This window comes from Pollachius pollachius (assembly GCF_949987615.1).
Source record: "Pollachius pollachius genome assembly, chromosome: 10".
NCBI lineage: Eukaryota > Metazoa > Chordata > Actinopteri > Gadiformes > Gadidae > Pollachius > Pollachius pollachius.
Window position 1 is genome coordinate 6050203 of NC_136943.1, and position 26116 is coordinate 6076318.

The following is a 26116-nucleotide window of genomic DNA, read 5'->3' on the forward strand; positions in this document are numbered from 1 at the left end:
CTCAGGGGCCATAGGGAAAGAAGGTGAGAGGGATTGTGACGGAGTGTGTGGAGTCTCTTGTTTGGGGGCTTCTGAAGGCTGAAGGTGCTGAGAACGTAGACGTGTGAGGGTGTTTGGTGTTAGTATCCTTGTTTTGTTTAGATTAGTGTATGTTCCGTGATTACATGTGCAGTTGTGTATGCTCCGACAGAGGCCAGGATGCCGGCTGGAGATCGGGGTATTTATGGTAAAGAATGGCAGCCCTGTTCTTTTGGATCGTTGGAGAACCACTGCTTCATGTTAATGTGGAAAAGAGCTGTAGAACACAACAGGCATCAAACCCACGCTCATGTTCACACACATACACATAAAAACAAATCAAAAATCCTTCACTTCACCCGATCTCTGTCATAACCGTACACTACACCCATATTAAATAAAGGTACTACCACGGGCGACATTGGAGCGGCTGTGATGATGAATGAGCTTCATGATGATGGGATGTACGCGCCGACTGGTGCATCAAGGCACGAGTTAAGACACCTGAGCCCTGGATGCAGCTGGGAAATGGTGATAAGATAAGAGGCCCATGTAACATAACACGACAGAGCGAGGGGGTGAGCGAGAGAGAGACCAAGGGGGAGAGAGAGAGAGAGAGAGAGAGAGAGAGAGAGAGAGAGAGAATGCAATGGAGAGAAAGCACAAGAGAGAGAGTGAGGGGAGAGCGAAAGCGAGAGAGAGGGAAGCGAGAGGAGAGAGAGAGCGAGGGGGAGCGAGAGAGAGAAAGAGAGAGAGCGAGGGGGGCGCGCGAGAGAGAGCGAGGTAGGAGCGAGAGAGAGAGAGAGAGGAGGGAGCGAGAGTGAGAGAGAGTGAGATCGAGAGCGAGGGAGAGAGAGCGAGAGTGAGAGAGAGAGGGGAGCGAGAGAGAGATCGAGAGCGAGAGAGAGAGAGAGAGAGAGAGAGAGAGTGAGGGGGAGCGAGAGAAAGAAAGTAAACAAGCGTTAGGGAAGAGAGGGGGAGAGAGCAAGCGAGCGAGCGAAAGAGAAGAGAAGTGAAAGAGAGAATGATAGTGACTGAGCGTGAGGGGAGAGAGTAGAGAGAGAGAGAGAGAGAGAGGGGGGAGCGAGAGAGTGAGCCTTTCTCTACTTCCCGTCAGTGGTTCATTGCCAGGCTGAGCCTTGGGAGCCTCGGTGGCAGTGATTTCCCAAGACTTCAGCACCAGAAGCTCACAGAAGTCTGGGGAAATCCGAGCGCGGAAGCCAGCATTGAGGAGGACTGAGACACAGTGGGACGCATCCTACGTATAATCAATGAAATGACACTGGGGAGAGCCGTGTGGGAAGCTAGCCAGAGGTTTGGTTTCCGGAAGGTGGGCGTTCTGAATGGCTGCGTCGGATGTTTGAGGTCTCGCCGTTTCGGAAAACTGTTGACGGTGAAGTTTCCAAAGGGGCCTCCGCAAGTTTGAAAGACTCGGCTCCGGGCGTGGCAAGATTACCATACACTGATTAATATATTCACATTGTGTAATTTATACAAACCAATCTAGGTCTGAAATCGACCTACCTACTGATCACCAATTTCAAACGCCAGATTGCTTTACAAAAAAACTGAAGAGGCCTGCTCACCGGAGAGGAAAAGGGCCTTGTCCACGGTGAACTCCTCGGCGAATCGGATGTGGCAGAAGTTCTTTTTGCTCTTGCGGATGGCGATGATTTCCCCGCACTGGCCGAAGATCTCCACGATGAGCTGCTCCGTGGCGTTCTCCGGTAGACCGCCCACAAACACCGTCTTGCAGCCAGGAGGGCGCTCTCTGATGGCAGGAGGAGGAAGGTCTGCCAAACATGGAGAAGAGAAAGAAAAGGCGCACACAGTCATTGTCTGAGCTACAGTCACATTACCTGCAGGCATTCTCGTTAGCAGTCGCTGTGAGCAGCACGCATTAAGGGACCAACGACGGATCAGAACATATGGGCCGCTTGGGATTAAACCAGAGCTTCTGTACAGCCTGTACGATTGTAAGACGGCGAGTGTACTAAGTGCATGTGTACACACATTTAATGCTTGCTTTAATACCCAAGTGCTTACATACAACCAACCATGCTTTTATCTGGATTTAAATTACAACTTGAAAGAATTAAATTAATCACATTATGTAGCCGACCAAACTAGATCTTAATCTTTTAAAAATTGGATAATGCAATGCATTTGCGTCTGGATTATAACATGCACATACAAGCGTACAGATGAGACATCGGACTAATTATAGGAAAACCAAAGCACACACAAAAAATGAAAGCCGCAATCATCTTTCACAGCATTGACAACACAACCCATGTATTACATCAAATACGACGGAGGTGTGAAGAGTGATTGACACAGCACATTGAGTAAATGTCCTTGCTGCGTTTCATTATTTTGCATCATTCAATGCAAGAAGCTGCACGTCACATTAAGATTCAGAACAGTTTGTGGTGCCTATAAAGTGACCAGTGTCCACAATTAACCAACTTGAGCCTGCTACATCCCAGCAGTTTGCAAGTAAGTAGCCTTTGTGGAAAAGTTCAAGAGGCCAATTACATCAGAAGATGCCAATCAGCCAATTACAGCGGAACAACGCAGAATCACGATTTCTTTAGTCCAGAGATTACAATTCTGACTGGTATTTCCTCAATCCATTGGATCACAAAGCCTCTGGCTCTGGATCGTCACACAGAGAGAGAGGAAATGATTCCATGAGGCTTTCGGTGGCCCGTGACCACCCAATACCCAGCTACATTAACCTAAATCAACTACCGTGCTACGCTTAACCAGGTCATCACGGGTCCAGCATTCCTTCTATCTATGCCTAGTAGAACCTATTGGGGGCACGGCACAGACCCTGGTTTTGTCACCAGAGACAAAAAAAAGGAAAGTTATATGCACAAGGGATTCTACACTGTTAATTGAAAGCCTCACAGACCCTTTTTTACTATTTTCTCCTGCTGTGTTTCATGTTAATAGCCAATTATGCGCTTACAGGTTTCCGCTTCCAGCCACATGATTGGGCCAAACCAATATCAAGAGAAAGCAAGAGAAATACCCTGATCACAGAGTTTTGAGCTTGTCTTAGACTTAGGCTTGGCTTTATTGATCCTTTTGGGATGACTCCCTCAATGCAATTGAATTTCCAGTAGCTTACAGAAACACAACACAATATATATACAATATAAGATAAAACAATAAACTCTTAGCTAACTATAAAAAGCAAACAATAACAGTAAACAATAAACTCTTAGCTAATAAAGAAAGTAGAGCTAAGAATAGAATTAAAACAGGATTCAAGTCTGCCCACAAACGATAGGTTAGTAATCCTAAATCAAAAAAAAAAATAATAATAATAATAATAAAAATAAATAAATAAATAATAAATCAGATTTGTGAGACTTGCGATAGTTACCAGGAGCATCCACATGCTATGCCTACCCAAGTCATCACCATCCATATGCGATGTTAACCTAGGTCATCACCATCCACGGAGGCACAAACCAGGTCATCACCATTCACAGTGCTACACTAACCAATGTCTTCAACCTCCGTGTGACACTTGCCCAGGCTATTAGCATCCACAATCCCAAACTAAACCAGGTCATCCCCATTCACTGTGCTACCCTACCCCCTGGTCATCACCGACCAGCGTTTTTCAAACCGAGATATGCACAATCCACCATGCTCAAAGCTAGCTACCATTTTCAAATAGGTTTAATTTAAGTAGAGGCACTAAAAAGGCACAAAAGAAAGAAAACGGCAAGAAATAAAACCGTGGCTTTGATGCGAATGCAACCCGACAATCCTAGCTATGCACACTGAATGGGATAGGAGGCGGAATGGTTTGAGGGAGAGAGGGGGAGAGAGTGAGAGGAGGGGGAACAGCTTAAGGTCAGTGAGAGGGTTGCTTTGTTTGGTGTCAGGTTGATGGTGTGGAGTTGGAGGGGAGATTGCCTCTGATGGACACCATATGCATCCTACTGATTGGCTGCCAGCACCTTCCCCATGATATTGGGCCTACAGCGGGAAGGGACTCTTGTACACTTCTTTACCTTACTGCACTCATAACAAACCATGCATCAACCATGCACCCTCACCACCCTCCACTGTAACTAAAAGTTAAAACGAACATTTGATTTCAAGCAGAGTTGTTCAGCTCAAGGCCCTCTACATCTTAAGGCTAGCCCTGTGTTGAATGATTTATTGCGACGCAGACAAAATAAACATGGTTGCTGGTTCAAACCCCTTTGCTACTCCCGGCTAAGTGCCGAGGTATCCTTGAAAAACACCAACCCACCGCTCGCTGCTCCCTACGGGCTGGTTTGACGTCTGGCCCGGCCGGCGTTGCTTTTTGTGTGTTAACCTGTGTGCGTGTGTCTCTGTGTGTGTAGATTGGGATAGCTGAATGTGAGTCATAAAAAGCAAAGCTTTGAGGGGCAGCAGGGGTTTAAAGAGCTATATGAATGCAGTCCATTCTTGCGGGATGGGGAATAGGCCAGACAGTGGGCGACAAATACATTCAACCGCACAAAACACACACAATATAAACCAAACACACAGGTTTCATAGCATCGCTTTTTGCAGAGTCGCGTGGTACTCCACCAGATTCCCTTGTGTGGTAAAGTAAAGCACTTCTGACAACAAGCACCATGAAATAGTAATATGCTGGTGGCAGCATGGTGTTTCTCCCACTCCTTTGTCAGCCCACGTCTCCACTCACAAGGTGCTTTCTGTGGGGCCGAGAGTAGGCCTAAATAAAACTGTCTGTGACTTTACTTTGACATGAAAGAGTTGCGGTGGATACAACTTTTTTCCTTGCTGATTCAAATCCAGGTTCCTTAGCTGTAAAGTCACTAATATCCTCATTCAACCATGTTCAAACAGCAATGTTGAACTGGCATTTACAGTGAAGCATTAAAAACACAGTCAACAGCCAGAAAAGTATTTGTAACACTTCCACCTCCTCTCCTCCTTACCTCAAATAGTTCTGTGTTGATCTTGCCAATTCCCTGTTGTATTGACTCATTAACTCTGATTGCGTCGGATAAGAAGGGTTGAAGCGGGTTGCAAGGGGTGTTCTAAAGACACATTTAATAGTGTCAAGTCTGACGAGTCCTGTTGGCGTTGGTACGAGTTTGACCATTTTAAGTGGCCCATCTGTCAGCCTAAAACAGGTAAATCTTTAACCTAATGCAACCGTGTTCGGAGACGTTTCCCCTGACGCACAAAACTACAGTGGGAAGCGGGGGCCTGTGTGGTACAGATACAAAGGCAACAAGCAGGCAGCTCCTGCATTGGCCTCATCGGGTGACGCAGAGCAGCACCTCGTACTGAGGCATGCCCCCCCCGTCGTCGTCTCTGAAGTTAGGCTTCCCAGCGCAATCGTCTCTGTGACACTGAGGGCCTTTCGTGGCAAAGACACATGTGACAAGCCCACAAAATCACAGGGAGACGGGTCGTGAGGGAACCCATTAGGGTATGTGGAGCAGCACAGGTAGAGCGGAGGAGGACGGGACATATTTGATACCAGTGATGGATCAGAGAAGCCCCAGAAAAGACTTTGCCCATGCATGACCGTGGCGGCGCCAAGACATGGTTCAGACTCCGGGGCCAAGACAGTTATTGCCCTGTTTGGGATCGGACAGTTCTTCTTCTCAAGACTCCCCCTATGCCACAATGCAAAAAGTCCTTTGAAACATGGTGCAGATTTATCAGTGGGTGACGGGGCCTTTGTAAATGACACAAACAGTCCCAGCAGCTGAAGTGTTTGGAACAGAATTTCAAAGTCGAGGGGATGAGAATGTGACGAGCCAGCCTCATTCAGCCCCTAGGGGGAACCTATGCGCTTTGTGACAAAGTACGGTCGTTGATTCACCCTATGTTGATCCTTCAGAAAAAAAACTGAATGTGTTTTTGAAGTGAGATCCCACCTCTCATCAGCTCTTCCATTTGCATCACACAGCGACAGTGAATATTCTTGCAACGCACGCATCACAGAAAAACAAAAGAGCCTTTAAAGGCTTCAAACATAGGGAAAGTGTATTTGCTTAGGAAGGAGAGGGAATTTGATTTGTTTTGTTAGGGTTTGCAAACTCCCAAACCCCGTTCCAGTCAGGGACCTCTGTTTTCCTCTGCCTTGACGTTTGATGTGCAAGAAGGCTTTGACTAAAAGCTGACAGAAACTTTCTCTCTGGCAGTGAACTTTAACGGGGAGAGTGTGGCTTCAATTCTACCTCCTCCCACACAGTGGAACTAAAGTATGAGGCAGGGCTTAACCAAAATTGGTGATTGGGTCGGAGCATGAAGGGAGAAAGGCGTGAGTATATACAATTTGATGGTACTTACTGGGGTTGGGGGGAAACAAGGTGCAGGTCTTGCAGTGGATGATCTCCTTGATGATGGGCATCTCCATGGGGGGTGGCATCATGCCCAAGCCTTGCATCATGGGGTTCATGGGAGTGATGCCCGTCATCATCCCAAGGTTTGGGTCAAAGTCTGGAGGGGCAGATCAGCAACAGATTGGATGTTAAAAACAAAGCAGCTCTCTTCTAGGAGCAAAGCAACGCAATAAAAAATTGAACTATTACAAGAAAAGGCTAATTGGCCAGAAGTTTCTAATTGTTAACTTTTATCAAGGCATGCTCAACCTGTCACATTGAATTTTACATTCAGGATTTTTCTTTCCTTCCCCGTCTGATTCGCCTGTCTTCTGCAGTGACACAATCTAATCCTATAAATAAATACACAGTCCCTGCATGAATATAAAATCCAAAAAACAATATACATAATTGAACAGTTAAAAAAAAAAAAGACTTCAAGAGTTCAAGGACCGGCTTCCCCAAAGCTAATGTGAGAAAGTAAATTGCCTCGAAGCGAACGCCAGTACTCTTGGCATCGGGGTAAATGAGAAGCGACATGACGGAGCCAAACCATGACGGCGTCACAGGTGACCCAGGAGTCAGAGAGCAAAGAGAAAACAACAATAACAGCTCACGCTCCACAGCGGCCGACGCCTGGCACTGGTTTTAATTAAGGCAATAGGAAATTACATGAGAGGAACCAACGTAGACCGCCCCGTCTCGCACCAATGACCCCACCATCAGTCTGCAGCGAGGTACCGGAGCGAGAGAGAGCAGATAATAAGGAAGGCCGCGGTTGCCAGGGCGATTGATGACTTCTCATGCCAGGTGAGGTGAGTGTGAAGAAGACAGACGGCGGGAGAGGAGATGAGCACAGGTCGCGGCGGAGACGGACAGGGGAGTTAAGGAGATCTATTCCTCTTCCACCACCTCACACACACACTGATCAGGGGAACTGAGGGGAAAACCTTAACACACGCATCCCCAAATCGAACACCCGAAAGCATCTACTGGTTTTGTTTGAATGCTCCTTCTGGAAATGAGGTTCTCAATCCCAGGCTCTTATGTCCCCGCAGTGGAGCAAAAGGATATTTTTGATTTTTGATTGGAAGCGAACTAGGTTTCAGCTCACATGGAACGCAAAAACGGAAGATTGAGTTACATCAGGCCAAGGCTTGTGCAATTTCACACTGCAATGGTGTACTTCATGTGTCCTCTGGTATGCTGTGCGTGTGTGTGTGTGTGTGCGCGCGCGCGCATATGTGTATTTTCCTATAGTACTCAGTTATTCTTCACTTTTAAAGTAAGAGAAGGCAATTTGGAGAAGCCAGGCTTAGTAAGCTTGACTTTTGAAAGTATACAACCGAAAAAAATCCCAACCCACCTCAGGCCTCCTTGCAAAGCCACTCTCCTCAACATAGGACAAGCTCCCTAGCTTCAGAAATAGGTCCGCCTGGAATAAAACTCTGGTCATGTGCAAAGAGTGCAAGGGCAGAGTGGGCGCAGGTAGACGGGTAGGTAGGTACACAGACAGACGGGTAAGCCATCCAAACATTTCATTTTGGGCGAATAAATAACGGGACAGGCTCATTACAGGCCTCACAGGCGACAGCACATCGTTTTCTTGTTTTTAAATCAGAAATAAATTTATTGGTTGCTGTTGGGATGTCACGAAAATTAAAAACAACATGGCAAAAAATGCTTAGAAAACAAATGGCCTTACATAGCTTTAAGCCAAGCCATGTGTAACAGCAGTGCCTGTTAACTCCCTCTGGTGGATTTACTGCTATACCAGAGTTCTCTACAGGGCAAAAAAAAAACAATAGAAACTGTCCTGAAGCCATATCTGGGCGGGCTGAAGCACCCTCGTCTCTCTCTACCCGGCACACTCCAGTTCTGGAGCGTTCAGCCAAAGTGCTTTAGCAGACGGATTGTATTGGAATACTCTCAGGGAGTCATCAGTATTTGGTTGCTCTCGGTGAATATAGAAACAGATGTGTTGCGTTGCGTTGCGTGACTGTGCGTGACGCGCGCACGTGTGTGTGTGTGTGTGTGTGCGTTGGCTCATGCTATCGGAAAAATCGGATTTCAATGGCAGAATTTTCCGCCGTGTCTGTGTGCGAGCGACTGAGCCACCTACACACAGCGTCTCCTTACAGCAGGAGCAGTGGCTGCCTTTACAGTGCAGCGCGGCCATGGGATTTTCAACATGCGTAGCCAGTGGTATTGAGTTATTTATACATCACATTAATGAGACCGTCCTACGGGATAGGTCAGATCAGATGCCGATTGCTGCAATCTGGGCATGAAAAGTGCCTGACAGCTCTGCCGTTGTCATTCCACACATTCTCCCCGAGTACGAGACAGAAGGGCTCTTGAGAAGTGAACATCTATGGAGAACTTGTGGGCATGTGTCCTCCCACACAAAGGCATCCTGTTCTGTTGGACGTCCTGAGTTGTTTTCGTGGCTCAAAATTAACGGGAACTCCTCGCAAACCAGAATAGACCTCGCTGCAATGCATGCTCCATAATGACATGCCAAGTACATGTGACAATGGCAGCACACACACACACACACACACACACACACACACACACACACACACACACACACACACACACACACACACACACACACACACACACCTCTTCCTCGTGTAACTCTTCGATGTTAAACAGACCTGTATCCTGGGGGGTCTGTGGAAGGTAATTACATCTGGAGCTGCACATCAATCAGTGGGGAAGATTAAAAAGAATAACCAGCAACTGACATTTGATGCAGAAAAACCTCCAGGGCTGTAATTGCCGCACTCTACCTCCCTCTCCACTATCATCCCCTCTCTGAAGTCCCTCTCCTCCCCCTCTCTCAACTTACCTCTGGCCCTGCATCCCCTGCTCCTCCTCTCTGATGTCTTGGGCAAATGCCACCCCCCCCCCCCCCCCCCCCCCCCCCCGACTCAGAGATGGGTGGGAGACGCTGGACCGACATGTGGCGACGCTGTGAAGAATGCTGGAAAATGTCATCTAATGATGCAAGGTAGCCCTGCAAACCTGGATCCCTAGCCATGCCAGATGTTGGAACCGGCTCCTTTTCATCCAGGCAGCTCTGCTCTCTCTGTTCTCCTCAGCCTACTGCTGTCTCCTTTAAGTGTGCCGTCTCACAACAGAAAAACAATATTATAACTCTAACTCCATCGCTATAGCGGAATCCCAAAAAAAACAACATGAAATATGCCGTCCAAAAACCTCTATCCACATGAATTTCTGCTCATTCATCTGCGGTCTAGCCAACCCCCCTTCCACCGTGTCTGTGACGGATATAATCTCAGTCACGTCTGAGCGGCCCCCATTACTGCCTATGTGTAAAGCGCTGAGTCAGCTGCTCCTCTAAAACCTCCTGCTGTCTCTCTCTGCCACCTGCCAAAAGCCTGTGGCACCCACACTCCCCCCCCCCCCCCAACCAGTCATCACACGGCCCCAAGCAAGAGGCAGTCACCCCCACCACCACCACCACTGCAGCAGAGGAATGAACTGTCGATTGAAAGCTAGCAGATGTGATTAAACTGCTTCCGGTTATTTCAAACAGTCCATTTGTGTGTTTGATGACCTTAAGATGACAAAGCAAAGATATATGTACAAAGTTTGTGTAATGTGCACCAGTAGGTGACTTCCTTTCCCCTGACCCTATACCCTTGGTTTGTCGGTAGTGAATATAGGGCGTGTGTGTGGCTGTGGTTTGGCTTGTGAGTGTGTGTGTTTATCAAGGTACTCCTCCCAGTCCACTGGGTCTGTCTGTCTATTATACTGTGTGTGTGTGTGTGTGTGTGTGTGTGTGTGTGTGTGTGTGTGTGTGTCTGTGTCATTGTGTGTGTGACTTTGTGTGTGCGTGACTGTGCTTGTAATATTGTCTTCTATAGTCTAATAAGTAGCTTCATCTGAACCCCCCAGAAAATCAGATAATGTAATCAGCTCACAAAGGCAAACAATCCAATCATTGTCCAGCGAAGACATCAATCAACGACGACACCGTGACGTGTCCATGCTCTTCGACAGTCAATGCTATGCAAATCAGGGCTTTGTCCGAGCCCCTTTCATTTAACTTTCAAGGTCAGACCGACGGAAACAAACTGAGAATACCAAAAGGACTGGCACATAACTGGGAGTCCATTTCAATGGATTATAGTCTGGCCGACTTGGTTGCAAGTCAAGGACAACGATACAGCCGTTATAGTCGAACACTAATTAAGCTGTTTATTATCGCCCCGTCAGGACGTGATTACATGAGGAATATGTTCGCCCTCTCAGAGACTGACACAGCTCTTGTGAGGTCCACAGTAGGAACGCTATATAGCATTGCATCTGGCAGCAGTTAGACGCAGGAAGTGCTATAAGGAACACTGGAGACGGGTGGGAAGTGGATGGGAATACCCCAGCAATGTGCCTTGTGGTGGAGATTCGGTGAGAAAGCCCTGAGAGCAGATGTTTTAAACATTCCAGTTTGCTGCAGGCGTTTCCTTGCTCTGTTCCCAAAGCTGGAATATCCGGTGGGAATTCTTTTTTTTTTTTAAACACGTTTTGCACATATTTGTGCACGGGGGATGCCCTGTTTCTCTGAGGACTGGTATTTGGACGGCGCGCTAATGGCGAAGGCGTCACAATATTTGTGACAATTCGTTGGGATCATTTGAAAGGCTCTCGGGCCTTGACATGGTAAGCATTTAATTATTTTGGATTTGGACTCATGAAATGAAGTAATCTAGTAAGTGGCGCGTGCATTTGCTGTTTTCCCTTTGGAGAGGGGCAATTAGAAAGAGTGGCAGTCGAACTTAATGTGAAACCAAGTACTGTTAACTCTGATTCTAATTTGTTCACGAAGGCAGAGGGACACCCTGGCGTGCTTGACCTGCCTGCAGTTCATCAGCTCTGCAGCGGAGCACCACTCCAAACCACCACACCCCTCTACACTGTGGGGACACGCACATCAGCTCACAATTATTGTACAAAACCGGTGACCTAATATGTATTCTCAAAATCAGCCGTGCTCAACAGTCACCATGAACCGATAATATTTACTATTCAGGTCTTAAGCTGTAACGTATATATTTGGTATATATGTCCGGGCGGAGATTTGAGCCGCCTGTCTAGGAATCTGACCTCCGGGTTAACACTGAGCAGTGGAACAAATGCCAATTGGCACACTGCATAATCCATTTAGCCCAGCGCCAGGTGTCTGCACGAGTTCACACGCGCTAACACTCGAGTTGGCTTCGCCGGAGCCCCACCGTTTCTGTATCAGCGGGAGGCATTAAAGCTAATACTCTTTTTCCTATGCTCCCGTGAGTGCACTGGTGTGTACAGCCTCTTTACACAAGCTGCAAATAAGCGCCCCCTATTCACATCCCCTGTCCATGCTGATGACAACAACAGCCGATGAGGACGATAGCGCGCACGCACACGCACACACACACACACACACACACAGTGGTGTGCAATCTTGATTAAACAACGCTGGCAGCCACCGTGCGACAACAATCGGTACAATGCACCATTGTCGTCTTCCCCTCTTGGTACAACCCAACGCCCCACGAGTTCACAACAATACCGTGCAATTACCCCCGCAGACGAAGGAGGAGCACAAAGAGGAGGAGGAGGAGGAGGAGGAGGAGGAGGAGGAGGGGGAGGGAGGACCCCAGCTACGACAACTCTAACCCTGGTGTCCAAAGACTGAACAAACACGGGCTAATAATAGCGGCACAGAAGCCGCTGGTGTTCAGCTCCGGCGATGTGTTGTGCGTCGCACCGCCAGTGGTGGTGGTGGCATACAAGGCATGGCTCTGCCACGTCGCGGCCCAGAGTTACAGTGTTTCAATAGGTTTAAACAGTGGCCTGTTTATTCAGCTACGCACACACATGGACAGACAGACACAAGCAGAAACGCACACACGCACGCACATGTGCAGAAAGACACAAACACAAGCAGAAACACAAGCAGACACACACACACTCCTGTGTGAGGAGAAGCAGCAGGAAGAGAAGGGGGAGGAGAGAGAGACTGGCTGGTGACATCCCTGGCTCCCGCAGGATTAGAGAAAGGCACCCATAGGCTGCCTGAGGAGTCAGCTCAAGAGGCAGCCATGCGGTTGACGTTGGGGAGGGTGGGAGGTGAGGGGGCGGGTTGGGACGGTGGCGAACAAGGGATACAGTTTGGGATTTTTTTTTTTCATAATGAAACAATAGGATCACGTGAGACAACAGGACACGTACGCACAAGGGGCATGGGAAATTCTACGGAGACCCCTGAGGTAAAATGATAAAAACAGAATCCAATCCATTTGTTTGAATCCAATTAATCACAATTTAAGGGCAGACTTAATGATGGTTTTAATCTGCCCTTAAATCTAGATTTAATAGACTAACTGGGAGGAAGTTGTCATTGAGGATCAAGGATGTTCCATTTGCTGAATTTGGCTTACGAATCCGAGGGCTGATTTACCCATCTTCTCGCGGGCCTAACCAATCGGTTTGAGCTCTTAACCAATCCGTTCGCACACTTTACAAATCTGCGTGCACAGATTTACTGTTTATTTGATCATTTTTATCATGTTACCCCAGGAGGGCTCCGTAGAATACCAATAGGCAAGAGGGATTTTCTTCTCAGTAGTAAAACAGCGACAAAGGAAGGGTCTAGATCAAGTTTCAATGTTGGCATGATCAAAGCATGTGGATTTAAACTGTAAATAAAGCACGTTCCTATTTGCACAGAATATGTATCGGAATGTACACGTTTCATTGATAGTTTGCATGGTCGACTTGTAAGACTAGTCGCATGTTTGACTTGACTATCATGCGATTCGGGTCTGCGGGTCAAGTTTTACCCACATAAAACCCCACGTGCGCTTCTCGGGATGCACATGAGAGCAGAAGTATAATTCGTGACAGAGAGTATCCTACTGGGTCTGAATCCTCTCTGTAGGGAGGGAGAACATCAGGTCCCCTCCACTGCATGCTCCTGACATTGTTCCGCTGTGCAAGAATAACCCAGCCAATATTCCGAGGTGACAAGACCGTTTTCTTTGATTCCTGCGCCTATTGTGACTAGTGGCGTATTATGTTGCCCTTGAGTTAAAAATAACACTGTGTATTTGAAGGACTTTGAAAGTCTTTAGACTTGAAAGCCCTCAAAGAATATAATCGCGTGAAAAGTGTCCAAATGTGGAACGTGATACACAAGGAGAAGTCACCTTAAACTGATTGACACTTTGTTTGTCTCTGAGCCTGACCCGATTCAGATGGTGAGGTTAACATTTTGAACTCTTTTTTAAAGACCAACAGAACCCGCAGCTGAGACAGCAGGGCTATAAAAGCTCGTTTTTCTCCCCCCCAACGACATTTCAGCTGTATCTGTCTGGCATCGGATGAAAGATCATTTGATATAGTGAATCTTCCTGTTGTAATTATCTGATGTTCCTCTGCGACAGCTGAGCGTCCATAAATAACAACAGGCAATATAGGAGACAAGAGAAATGGAAACGAGAGAAAGAGAGCAAGAGAGAGACAAGGACAGTGAGAGAGAGAGGGAGGGCGGGGGGAGAGAGCGAGGGAGAGAGACAAGGACATTGAGAGAGAGAGAGAGAGAGAGAGAGAGAGAGAGAGAGAGAGAGAGAGAGAGAGAGAGAGAGAGAGAGAGAGAGAGAGAGAGAGAGAGAGAGAGAGAGAGAGAGAAGGACAGTGAGAGAGAGAGGGAGGGCGGGGGGAGAGAGCAAGGGAGAGACTAAACCAGCTGTTTCTCCAGGTGAACAGTGACAGGGACCACAGCTGTCCTCTGCACCCCCCCCACACCGACCTGCTAGAACACTTCCCTGGTCCCAGCAGCTTTAATAGAGATAAATTACCCCCCAGACCGGGGCCTAATTCGTTCTTTGTCACACAAGTCAAGGATCCCTCCACTACCCCTGACATCTGTATTCCTCCACATCAGGCCACCACAAATCCACACACACACGCGTACGCGCACACACACACGCACAAATACGTGCGTGCGCACACACACACGCACAAATACGTGCGTGCGTACACAAACACACACACGCGCACACACACACGCGCGCGCACACACACACACACACAAACACACGCGCCCACAGGCACACGATGCACAGACACTAGGGGTTGCATCGGCTAGTGGAGGAACCGACGGCAGAAGTTACTACCAAGTCGACCCTGCCAGGAGACGTCGACTAGTTCTTGGCGCGTAATTTCACACACTGCCACCGTGCCGTTGGCAGAGGAGACAGCAGTTGGTGAGCTATTGTCGCACCAAACAGGAAGCTACGCTGAGCATGAAGGCGTCTGACCAAACAACATCAAGTAACTGTCACCGCCGCAGTCACAACACAAAGACTTCTGAGCAGTTCACCCGGAGAGAAATCCCACGAGTGCTATGTGGGTGATTGATGGCGTAAATTATAACAACATCGCAACCTGTTCTACTCATGTTAATTAAATGACCAACCTGTTATTATTCAGTAGCAGACAGTTATAAACTTCGAATATATACTTACACTTTCAAAACACACAAATGCATGTCTATTTATTAATTATTGTATAGAGGGAACGCGTCCACATGCGTATGAATTGACTTCAAATCTATTTTGGCATTTTTTTGTCTGATTGCTGAAACACAATCAGACATTTTTAAGCTTGATCTACTTTATATGATAGGCCTGTTACTGTATTTTTTTTTGTATACAGGCCTGACGCTACTGCTGGAAGGGATAAACCCTAATGGCCTGGTTGTCTTCCGGCGAAGAGATCTTGGCTAAATACATTTCCGGACAGCCCTTCCGTCTTCGTGTATTTTTGCTTGTTTTTGTTTTGTGTGAATACGTGATGACCTCATTGATAGAAAGGTTGACTTAAAAAAAAAACTGCAGTCGTTCAACCCCTAACACACACAGCCCGACTCCCACACACACACACAACACCCACCTGTCTGGAGAACTAGGGACAAAGGGGCTCTCTTAATGCCTCGGTCTAGCCCAATAAGTACTGAAAATAAAATTCCATTGAAACCCAGAGTAGGAGAGAAGGCTCGTCCTCCACAAACACTTCATGTGAAATATGAACACTTGGGTGCTTGGGTGGGTCCAATCTCCATCTAGGACATTAGATCATTTTGAACTGCTTTGCTCCCCATCTGCTGGTGAGTTATTCTGTTATTCAGCTTTTCCTCCTTGCTAAGAATAATGGTCTTCCCTTTCCCCTTCCCGCTCACATTTATTACAAAGACACAAAGTTCTTAAAAACAAACACAGAGGCAGCAAACAACGACCGAAGGAACGTCGAGCAGGGGCAGTGTGTGTGTGTGTGTGTGTGTGTGTGTGTGTGTGTGTGTGTGTGTGTGTGTGTGTGTGTGTGTGTGTGTGTGTGTGTGTCTGTGTGTGTGTGTTTGTGTGCAGGCATGTGTGTGTCAGTGTCTGGCTTGCCTTTACGTATATCATCTGTCAAGAAACCTATTTGGATTATTTAATGGCTAACGCACACGCACACACCAAGACACACACTCTCCCCTAAAAAAGACAAGGAACGGAAAGGGGAATCTCAACTGACAAGTAACAAGTGATTTATCAAACACTTTGGGAAAGCTGCACAACCGGAGAGACGAGGGAAGAGGGGCGCTGGCAGATTTACTCCGCTTAGTAGGGAGATGGAGAGGTGAATCGGCGTGTGTTGCAACGGCTGTGCAGGAGAATCGGCTGAGGCCCACGGTACGGTGACCGTGGTCGTGGAGAGGAGGAAGAAGAAGAACTTATGTGTGGCCGATTTGTAGCCAATCCACCGATGAAATAAAGGCTGTTTGAGGACGTAACGACACCGAATGAAATAAGAACCTAAGGCAATGATGGCCACGCTGCCACCCAGTCACGGCGAGTCTTTCAGACCACTAAACCAGATTCAATACAGCCCGGCACCAAATGACATCGGCTCTGGCTGAAAAGGGGCTTCCCAGGCAATCTGCCCGGGATGCACAGTGAGAGAGCTCTGCAGCACCAGCGTGTGCCTGTCTGACCGCCTCGGCTGCAGGGGACACTGGAAGAGCAGATAAAGGAGATAACGACTTGTGTTTTTAATAAGGTTTCGGGTGGAGTGGTTTAACATGTTGATTCGGTCGGGTGCGTTCGGACGCCCTCCTCCTCGACCTCCTGACTTCCTTTGTCTCCGGCTCGGGAATAATATCCCAAATAGGGAAACGGGAGATGCAGTAGATGGGGGGAGCGAAACGGATCAAGCCTAATCGACGTTACCCAGAGTGCCTTTGGACGGGTTAATTTACTCATGCATTAACCAAGCACAACGTCTTAATGCAAAAATCAATAATTGTTACACAGTGTTTGATTTGAATTATTAAAACTCAGACTTGGATGTCTGCATGGCGCACGTCCTCAAATTGCTCATAAATCCAACGATGCATACTGGATTTACTGCCGAACTCGTAGTCGCACTCGCCGTCTACCAGGGCGGGGAAGTTGAGAGCTGAGACAGGAAAAACAAAACTACTCCCAGAGCAATGGATCCTCCCTGACTGCCGTGTCTCCCGTCTCTTCCCCGGAATAAATCGGCCCCTGCACAGCTGGCTCCGGCAAGGCAGATAATTCCAGGGGAAGTTTTTTTTTCATTGGACACGCCACAACACGGCACAAGGCAGCCTCCAACACCCTCACATTTATTACGAAGGCAGCGTTTCCCCTGCTGCGTGCGAGGGCTGTCTGGGCGCTCGTTAAACGCGGCGCTCCATGGCTCCGGTGGAGCTGATCCGTAGCCCGGGTGAGTGTTAGCGTTAGATTAAAAGAGTCAGCTGGTGTACCTGGCATGAGCTGTTGCGTGGCCATGCTCATGGGGGCCATGCCCAGGTTGTTCATGGCTGTGGCCCAGGCGTTGGGGTCCGACATGGGCATCGGCATGGCGCTCGACTCCATGGCCATGTTCCGTATCACGTCTGGAAGGGGAAAAATAAATGACAAAAAAAGAGAGCAAGAGAGCGGAATTAGTTTTACGACAATTTGATTTGTTTATTTTGTGACTCGGGTGTATCAAAATTGGGTGTCCTGTGAAATCCTCCAATGCTGTTGTCAAAAGAATAAAACAAACACAAACAACAGTCATGAAGGGAACAGCCAGGATGAAGGCTGGTGCTTGAGCCACAGGCTTGATGTACTGTCGTACTGAGAGAGACTGATCACCATATTCCTTTCATAGGCCTCCTCCTCTTCCCCCTCCCCCGCTCTCAGCCTCCTTGCTTTTATCTGCATCCCCTCCTGACCCCCGTGTTCAGGCAGGGAGAGGTGAGGAGACGAGGAGACAGGCCACTGTGACCCCGCAGTCACTTTAGACAAGGATGCTGTCCCAAGCTTCCGCTATGAGGTTAATCAGCCTGGCTTCCCCCTGACTCTTCCTGTCTCTGTGACCCCCGCCCAGAGTTTTATTGGACGGCTGGTTGCGATGAAATTACCTCGATACATATTGATGCTGATATTGTTATTCATATATGCAAAGATTCCTCAGAGTTCAAAAGAACGGCGTTGGAAACGCAAATTGCGTCGTTTTGTGTTGTGTTGTTATTGTTGTTGCAATGTTAATACACAAGCTCTACTGATGTGCCGTTCTGAAATAAACCGGGCCACAATCAACAATGAAAGCCTGTAATTGCCTGTGTTTACACTGTCATTATGAGAAAACATTGAGCACAACAACATCAATAACAACAACAAACAACAAACGACAAAACACAGCTAACACTGCATTACTTATTGTTCTGATGGGTCAGAATAACAACAGCCATGTAAAAAACAACAACATTATAATTGCTTCCGGCTGCCATACTGTCACTATCAGACCTGCTGCACATGCAAGGGCACCAGAAAACGCTTCGGCTTAAAATGTAAAAACCCAGACCCAGGTGCTCCCAGTCCGGGTGGATCAGTGCCAAGTCTCGCAAATGCCTTTAGATATAAAAAAGAAAAAAATAAATAAACACTGGTGAAGCACACAGGAAGTTGACTCGCCGTACCCACTTCCTGCAGCTCGTTCTGGCCGCCGACAGCCTATTTCACAGCTCTGAACGCTCTTTAATTCTCCCCTCTGGATGACCCCCTCTCTCCGACAGACCTGTAAATTGCGGTGACTGTGAGTGCCTGCCAGCGCATCCGGCCCCCGTACCCCTATCCTACCTCCCTGCATCCCCCCTGCCCCCCAAAACAGAACACTATGGTTTCCCCCGAAACCACCCTGAATAACAAGCAAGGCAGGGCCTGCTCCGTGCAAACTTCACACCTGCAAACACCTCCTGGGGGGGGGGGGGAGGTTTGGTCCTGTGTGCCGCCATTGGAAAAAAAAACACGACATTTGCAGGGGCTGGGGCGTTTTGATGATGCCGCTAACAACAGCCTCTGGGGGTTGTTAACCAGCACAAGCCCATTAAGCCGGGAGGTCACGGCCAGTTGAAGTGACGGCGAGGGGGGAGACGCCACGGAGAGGAAGTGTGTGTGTGTAAGTGTGCAAGTGTAAGTGTGTGTGGGCGTAAGTGTGTGTGCGTAAGTGCGTTTGCATGTGTGTAGGTGTGTGTAAGTGTGAGTGTGTGTAAAATGGTGAGTGTGTGTAAAAGTGTATGTGTGTAAAAGTGTGTGAGTGTGAGTGTGTGTTGTCGTGTGTGCCTGCGGTGTACACTGCGCTGACCCTAGAGTTTATGATTCTGTAACAGCCGTTTATGTGGCACTAATGAATGTGCTGACTAAGGACCTGAAAATGTGTTGACCAGATTCGGGGGGCAGGCCTGTGAAGCCTGGAAGGTTATAGATACAATTTACAGCCTGGCAGTGTGTCTGTAAACAGCCTTTCCTAAATGTCTTTCACATCGGACGTGGAAAACCTCAAAATGGCGTGGAAATGTACAATTTTAATTGAACAATTTAATACAACACGCTTTCTGCCAAATTCCAATAAAACAAGATCAATTTGATACGTGTTCCTTTCCTTCCAATTTCCATTCTTTGTTAAAGACAAGAATAGTAAAAAAACAAATCCCTTGATCCTCATCATTCAGTCAATGAGAGCCTCTCACCCAGTTCAAGTATTGAGCGCATAACTGGTTAATGAAATAAATCTTAACACAGTTCACTAGCTCTCCAGGTGACGGCCATTCACATGGAGTCCCCATCCTATTGAATTCATGCTTGACTTGTGGCTAAAGACATCTAATCCAGCGCGCGCGCGCGCGCGCGCGTGCGCGTGTGCGTGTGTGCGTGTGTGTGTGTGCGTGTGTGTGTGTGTGTGTGTGTGTGTGTGTGTAAGTCCCACTTCCCCCCCTGTTTGCGTGTGCGTGTGTCCCACCCGCTCCCCCATGTGCGTGGGTGTGTGCGTATGGGAGATAAAGGCCGGTAAAGAGGTACAGAGCAAGCCATCCTTAAGCCATAGCCCTGGTGCTTATCCCTCTCTCCCTAAGACGCTCAAACACCACTTCCTCCATTTAATGCCTATGTATATTTCATGGAGCTCTTACATGCATGCCCGGAACTCCCCCACTCTCCATACAGTACTCTCTTAAACATAAGAGTACTTTCTCCCACGTCCCTTTCTCTTCCATCTCCTTCAAAGCATCTTTTTCAAACATCCGTCTCTTTGTGAGTCTCTGAGGGGTTTGGTCTTAGTCATGTCCCTCCCTCTGGAGCGAAGCTCTTCCACTGCATGACAACCACACGAGTGTGTGTGTGTGCGTGTGTGTGTGTGTGTGTGTGTGTGTGTGTGTGTGTGTGTGTGTGCGTGTGTGTGTGTGTGAGATACAAGGAGGGACTGAATAAACGACATCTGATGACAATCTATCATTGTCAAGTACATGCGAATGCAGACACATACACAAACACAAACCCTTTTACAAGCTTTACGCTATAAATAAATCACAGGGCTATATTTTTACATTGAGAGCTAAAAAAATAACAGTATGTTGTCAGAAATCCTCCAAGAATTAAAAGGCATGTCATGACTAAATCTGTTGCCAAGGTCAAACAAGCAAAAAGCACACAAAACGCTGTCAATTTTCTGAGGCGAATCGAGAATTGATTGGATTTCACCTGCTGGCCTGAATTATCTTGAGTTCCAGCCCCAGTGGGGGGGTTGTCTGTGTTTGTAATTGTGTCTGTCTGCAACAGGACCACAGACACACAGCCCATCACTTAAACATTCCCTGGTCCTTCTATTTACAAGTGTTTGGGCTTTCCGGCCAGTCATTCACAGTTCAAAGACAGGGTTTCGATGCAACTTCCGTCACTGTGGGCTTTGATTGTTTTTTAGCCCTATAAAAACACTCTCCCAAGTGGGGTAGTGGGAAATGAAGCCGTTTAAAGGCCCACTGAACTACAGCAGAGCGACCCCAATGCAGGTCGAGAGGATAGGAGGATAATATGGTGCAGAGAAGGAACACAGACTTAATAGCGAACTACAAGACTGCCTCTAGGAAGGAATAGAGACAAAGAGAGAGATAGATAAAGAGAAAGAGAGACAAAGAGAGAGAAAGACAGATGGGGGTGGGAGAAAGAGAAAAAGGGGTCAAAAGCTGTGTCTGTCCTAATTTTTTTTTTTTCAATTTATTTTGCAGAACTAAAAAACACTTTACACAGAGAAAAGTAGCGACCTGGTGTCTTTACTTGTTATGTATACCCACCAAGCCCCAGCTGACTAAACATTGAACAAAAACAGTGTGTAATTTGCGATCTGCATATTGGTAGATAGACAGATGTGGTTAACAAATAATGGCAAATACCTTTTTTTACCTAAAGTTCTACATTTTGCAACAGAATAAGTAAGGTCCTACAATTTCTATTGGGAGGGAATTTAAAGGAAGATTTTGTTAAGTCCATAGCGATTCCTGAAAACTACAGCGCAAGAGCAAAAATGCAAGCAAAGCTAAATTGCTGTTCAGGAGAGAATTTCTCTTTGACCCAAATCTTCTTGCTCACAGAACTGATGCATGGTCTTTGTGTGCGCGTGTGTGTGCAGACACACCAAGGAAGGCACGTGCAAAAATATAAGGGATAAGCGAGTGAGGGGTCAGATATAACATTAGTTAAGTATAATTGGCAACTCGATATTGGCAGATTGGTTTAACACAGATAGGTTTTTGTTTAGTATATTTAATATGGTATTCATCAACATTATGACAAAGTTATCTAAACTGATTGCGAAAATGTAAACACACAAAGTCAAACCTAAGACCATCTTACGTGACTTGATTTCTTCTATAGACCTCTGAAGAATAAGTCAGGTTCCATCAGTCAAATGCCTATGGGAAATAACATGGTTTTTGAATGATCGTACATAACAAACTCTCTAGGTGGCGAAGAAGTAAAAGTTGCTCACGTTTTGAACTACACACTTTTTCCATCTAGATTCCACTTGGGTTTTAGATTGTCTGTGCCGTAAGTAGTAAACGATTATAAATGCTACTTCAACGGCACCGACAATCCAAAACCCAAGTGGAATCTAGATGGAAAGAGTGTTTAGTTCAAAACGTGAGCAGCTTTTACTTCTTCGCCACCTACAGAGTTTGTTATGTACGATCATTCAAAAACCCCACGTTGTTTCCCATAGACATCTAACCGATGGAACCAGGAGCCTCTGAGGCGACTTATTCTTCAGAGGTCTATTAAGGTGTCTGAGGAACATCAGACCTCTAACTGCCAAGCTGCTGTCCTTTTCACTAAGGTGTGTACAAAGAAGTTCCACTTGGCCAGCTAGTTAATCGTGCCATTTAACATAAAGAGTGAATTAACAGTGAGGACTTTTTCTCCTCTCCAATGTGAGGGGTGAGAAGTGCAGAACTAAGGATGCACCCAATCCACTTTTTCTCAGACAGAAATGTAAGTACATGTACTTACATTTAGGTACTCGCTTATACCGAGTACCGATATAAGTACTTAATAACACAGTTTAAAGAGCCAGTGAGCTCACTGTTTCAGCGGGAATTCGAACACTATGAGATTTGAAAAATAATGTTTTTGGCTGAGAGTTCTAGAGGGGGGCGTGTTATCGCCATGGTTACGGCCCACGGCGACGTTATGACACTATTTGAGTACCGTCGGCGACGTGTATGAGCGTTTTAATGAGCGATGGTTTATGTGAAATGCCCCACACACTGTAGTGATTTACTATAGGTGTCCGGGAATCCTAACCCTCAGACGCAGGTATTAAATAAATCACTGCTCAGACAGAGGCTAACCATCCGGACACACCGTAGCAATTTTAAATAAGTTTCCGAAAAGCTATACTTTCTCTTGGACGCCGAAGTCAACCGCTGCCCAGACAGAGCTCCTCACGTCCACACAAACCTCTCCGCCGGTTCAGTTTTTCTATAAATTTGGGGCATATTTCAGTAACAGTAATAGCATCGATTGCTACATTGACGATCATGTAAGAAAAAAATACCACTTAAAACATTTTGGGTTCACCGTTGGCTGTTCAACGATACGTCACGTCGCGTAAAGTGTTATCGGGTGGTTGTATCAGAAAAGTTTTACGAGTACATGAGCACAGTATCGGGTACTGGTGTCGTATGGGTGCATCCCCATGCAGAACTTTATTGAAGAACCACACCACTACATCAATGCCTGCACACTTTTTCCGGGGTCCATATAATATTCCCTGTAGACGATCACAGCTTGCCCTACAAGTGCACAGCGGTGGTTGTCAACGTCTCATGGAATCTATTTTTCCCAAATCAAATTCAAAGGCGTTGTGCATCCCATCGAAACAGATCCACCACATCTCATCATAGCCAGACACTGATCTCATCAAAACCAGACACGCGCGCACACAAAGAGACACACAATATAAACAAAACCAGATACAAACAGACACACGCAGACACAGAAAAAAACACAAGGAGGATTTAATGGTGTACGTGTGCTCTCCTCTCCGCTGCTTTGATCCGTTAATTAGGATTAAAGTGGCGGGGGTCTGATGGTCGGTGGTGGGGTGGCCAAGATCTCTATACATGTTTCACAACGCTGGTGCTCATCAGGAGACGGGGGGCTTGGGGGGGAACAAAGGCCCACTGTGCCGAGCCAGACGCCGCAGGCCAGCGTGTGGACGCAGCAGGGCTCCTACAGGCTGCGTAGAGCACCCTGCTCCGTAGGGGGGGGAACATGTCTTTTTAAGTCTCCTTTTCCACTTTGACACACTGTCATGGTTAGCCTCAAACTGCAGTACTGGTGTATCCTTGAAAACCGAAATGGAACTGGGTAGTAGGCCTGAACGATTAATTGAATTCAAACCGACCTCGCAATGTAGTAGAACGTGATTTGCATATCGTGAAGGCTGCGAAAAATAAAAAGGCTTTTTTTTTTTGGTGATTTGTTACTGACTGGAGGTCAGTATGATTCATATATTTATTTTAACAATTCAATAGTTAAATAAAGATGTTATAGAACAGTTTATATGTTGACTACTTCCAATGTTATGTTGGTCATACTATATAATTATTTATTGCTTGTTTACTGAATAATACAGAACATAAGGAACTTTAAAAAATAAAATAAATCGCATTTTAATCACATCGCAATATTGGTCGAAATAGTTGCATTCGATTATTTCCCTAAATCGTTCAGCCCTACTGGGTAGTAGCTGGCTGGTTTGCCAGCCTGGCGAACGTTAAGAGTAGCAATTTTAATTTGGTGTGAAGCGCGGGGTGTAAATGCTGCCGTTGTCGTAGCCAGATAAGTTATTGCAACACCGCTGCACACAAAGCCAGGGAAAAAAGGAGAGCCAAATGATGTTTACTACTAAATGATATTTTCCTAACATCCAAAGCTCAACTCAAACGCACACAAGCATGTTGATTTATGAAGCCGGTTGGTACTGCGATGTGTATATAGACATGGCAGAATCGTCCCTATATTTATTCACTCCAATAAACCCTCTAAGTTAGGTCTGATTGAATAATAGCACAGACATAAACCAACTAATTAAAACCACTCTGTCATGAACTCTGGCAATCTTTACTCACTGACTGGGGCTAAATACCTAATTAGCATCCCTCAAATATTACTCAATGCATTACCTGATATAGCTGAATGAATATTTTTGGTAATTATAATTTATTTCATTTCAACAGCTGTGCTCTCTCCCATAGCATTATGAGGCAAACACCGATGCCACCCTTGCTATGAAGTGGCTGCAAGCCGTTTCAACCCCTATGATATGATGGCAAATCGTTCCGCAATTGACGGGTCTATGCAGGCAGGGAGAAACAAACTCACAGACGGCTACAGCCGGGAGGATCTCAGCGTTCGTCTCTTGACAAGCTCCTGCTAAGACTGTCGAGGACTTCTGTCCATTCAGGTCTTTAGTGTGTTCCCTTCTCCTCAGCATGTGTGCAAAGACGCCAATGAGTGTGTGTCATCAATGCAGGTTCCCTTTCAAGGCACTTCAGTTCAATTATAATTTCAATTGACGCAATCACCATCGACAGGCCCAAACTCAAACAAGAGCCCTGTAACGTCCTTGGGTGGGTCGATTGTCCTCATCGATTCAAATGACGCACCAGGACGACGCACCACGATGACGCTTGATGAAGGACGACAGACTTTATTATACGTTACCCTAAATGAATAAATGCAATGTAATGGTTGAAGACCATTCTTTATAATCTGAAAGTACACTGCCGAACTTCTCCATTATAGATGTGCTCATTACTGTCTTTTATCCTTGTTAGATCAGGTGAATTAGATAACAAAGCAGAAAGGTGTTTATAGGAAAATGCAGTCCAACACTGATGATGCAAGTTAAAGAAGTATTTTCAAATGAAGCCCGGCTCTGTGATGTGTTATAATTAGGTGGGCCCCATGCTGCAAGGTAGTTACCCTTAATTGAAATGACCTTTGTGATATGCAAGTTGAAAGACCCCAACTCCTTAAGCGCTCATTATTCCGCCACAGTGGTCTATCCTTTTGAACTGCGATTGACGTTCTGCACTCTGCCTCCCACCTACAGCAGGGGATAAAAGTGTGTGATGCTGCCTGCCGTCACCGGCAAAATCCTCTCTCTCCCCCTCTTTTTTTTTTTTACTATGACCAGGCTTATTGATCCACGGTAGTGTAGTTTTGCTGTGGTGGCGAACTCAATCCATTTCTAAGCATATGAATATGACTGAAAACATAATAGGGAATACTGAATTATCTGGCATGAAGAAGATAATACCTGTATCCGATTATAAATGTGTCATGGCCAACAACAAAAGATGATTTTAATTGTTTTTTGGTTCATTTGTGAGTTTCTTAGTAGTTATCATACACTGTTTAATGAGGCCTATTTGCTTGAATACCATGTTTCCATAAATTACCATACATAGTTATATTCACATGAATATAATCACTGAAATGCAGATGTTGCAATCTTAAAATTGAGGGTCAGGGTAAAGGTTAGGGAGAATGAATTTCACAAATTCAGTACCATTTCCAAAATAACAAAAGTAATGAAAAATGGAGCACAACAAAAGTCAATGTATGTCAAATAGAAAAATATTTGTTAAACGTTTAAATATAAACATTTGCAACACAGATGAAACCCATCTTTTTATGTGCTACCATCCCTATGTTCCCATCACTATGCCATTATCTTACTCTCACCCATACACCCACTCCATTCAGCGTTGATGGCCTTATCGTACCGGGGGAGGTCATTCAAATACAATCAAATGGGCTTAGCGC

General features: G+C 46.4%; 1 protein-coding gene across 1 annotated transcript in view; it reads right to left on the reverse strand.

Annotated features, from left to right (window-relative positions):
• The window catches only part of enox2 (ecto-NOX disulfide-thiol exchanger 2), a 120549-nt gene that overhangs the window by 25174 nt on the left and 69259 nt on the right, over nucleotides 1–26116 (reverse strand). The window contains exons 4-6 of the mRNA XM_079744546.1: nucleotides 17227–17358; nucleotides 6349–6498; nucleotides 1605–1811 (exon numbers count right to left, since the gene is read on the reverse strand). Coding sequence (XP_079600672.1) covers nucleotides 1605–1811; nucleotides 6349–6498; nucleotides 17227–17358 — 489 coding nt within the window. The remainder of the gene's footprint in view (nucleotides 1–1604; nucleotides 1812–6348; nucleotides 6499–17226; nucleotides 17359–26116) is intronic.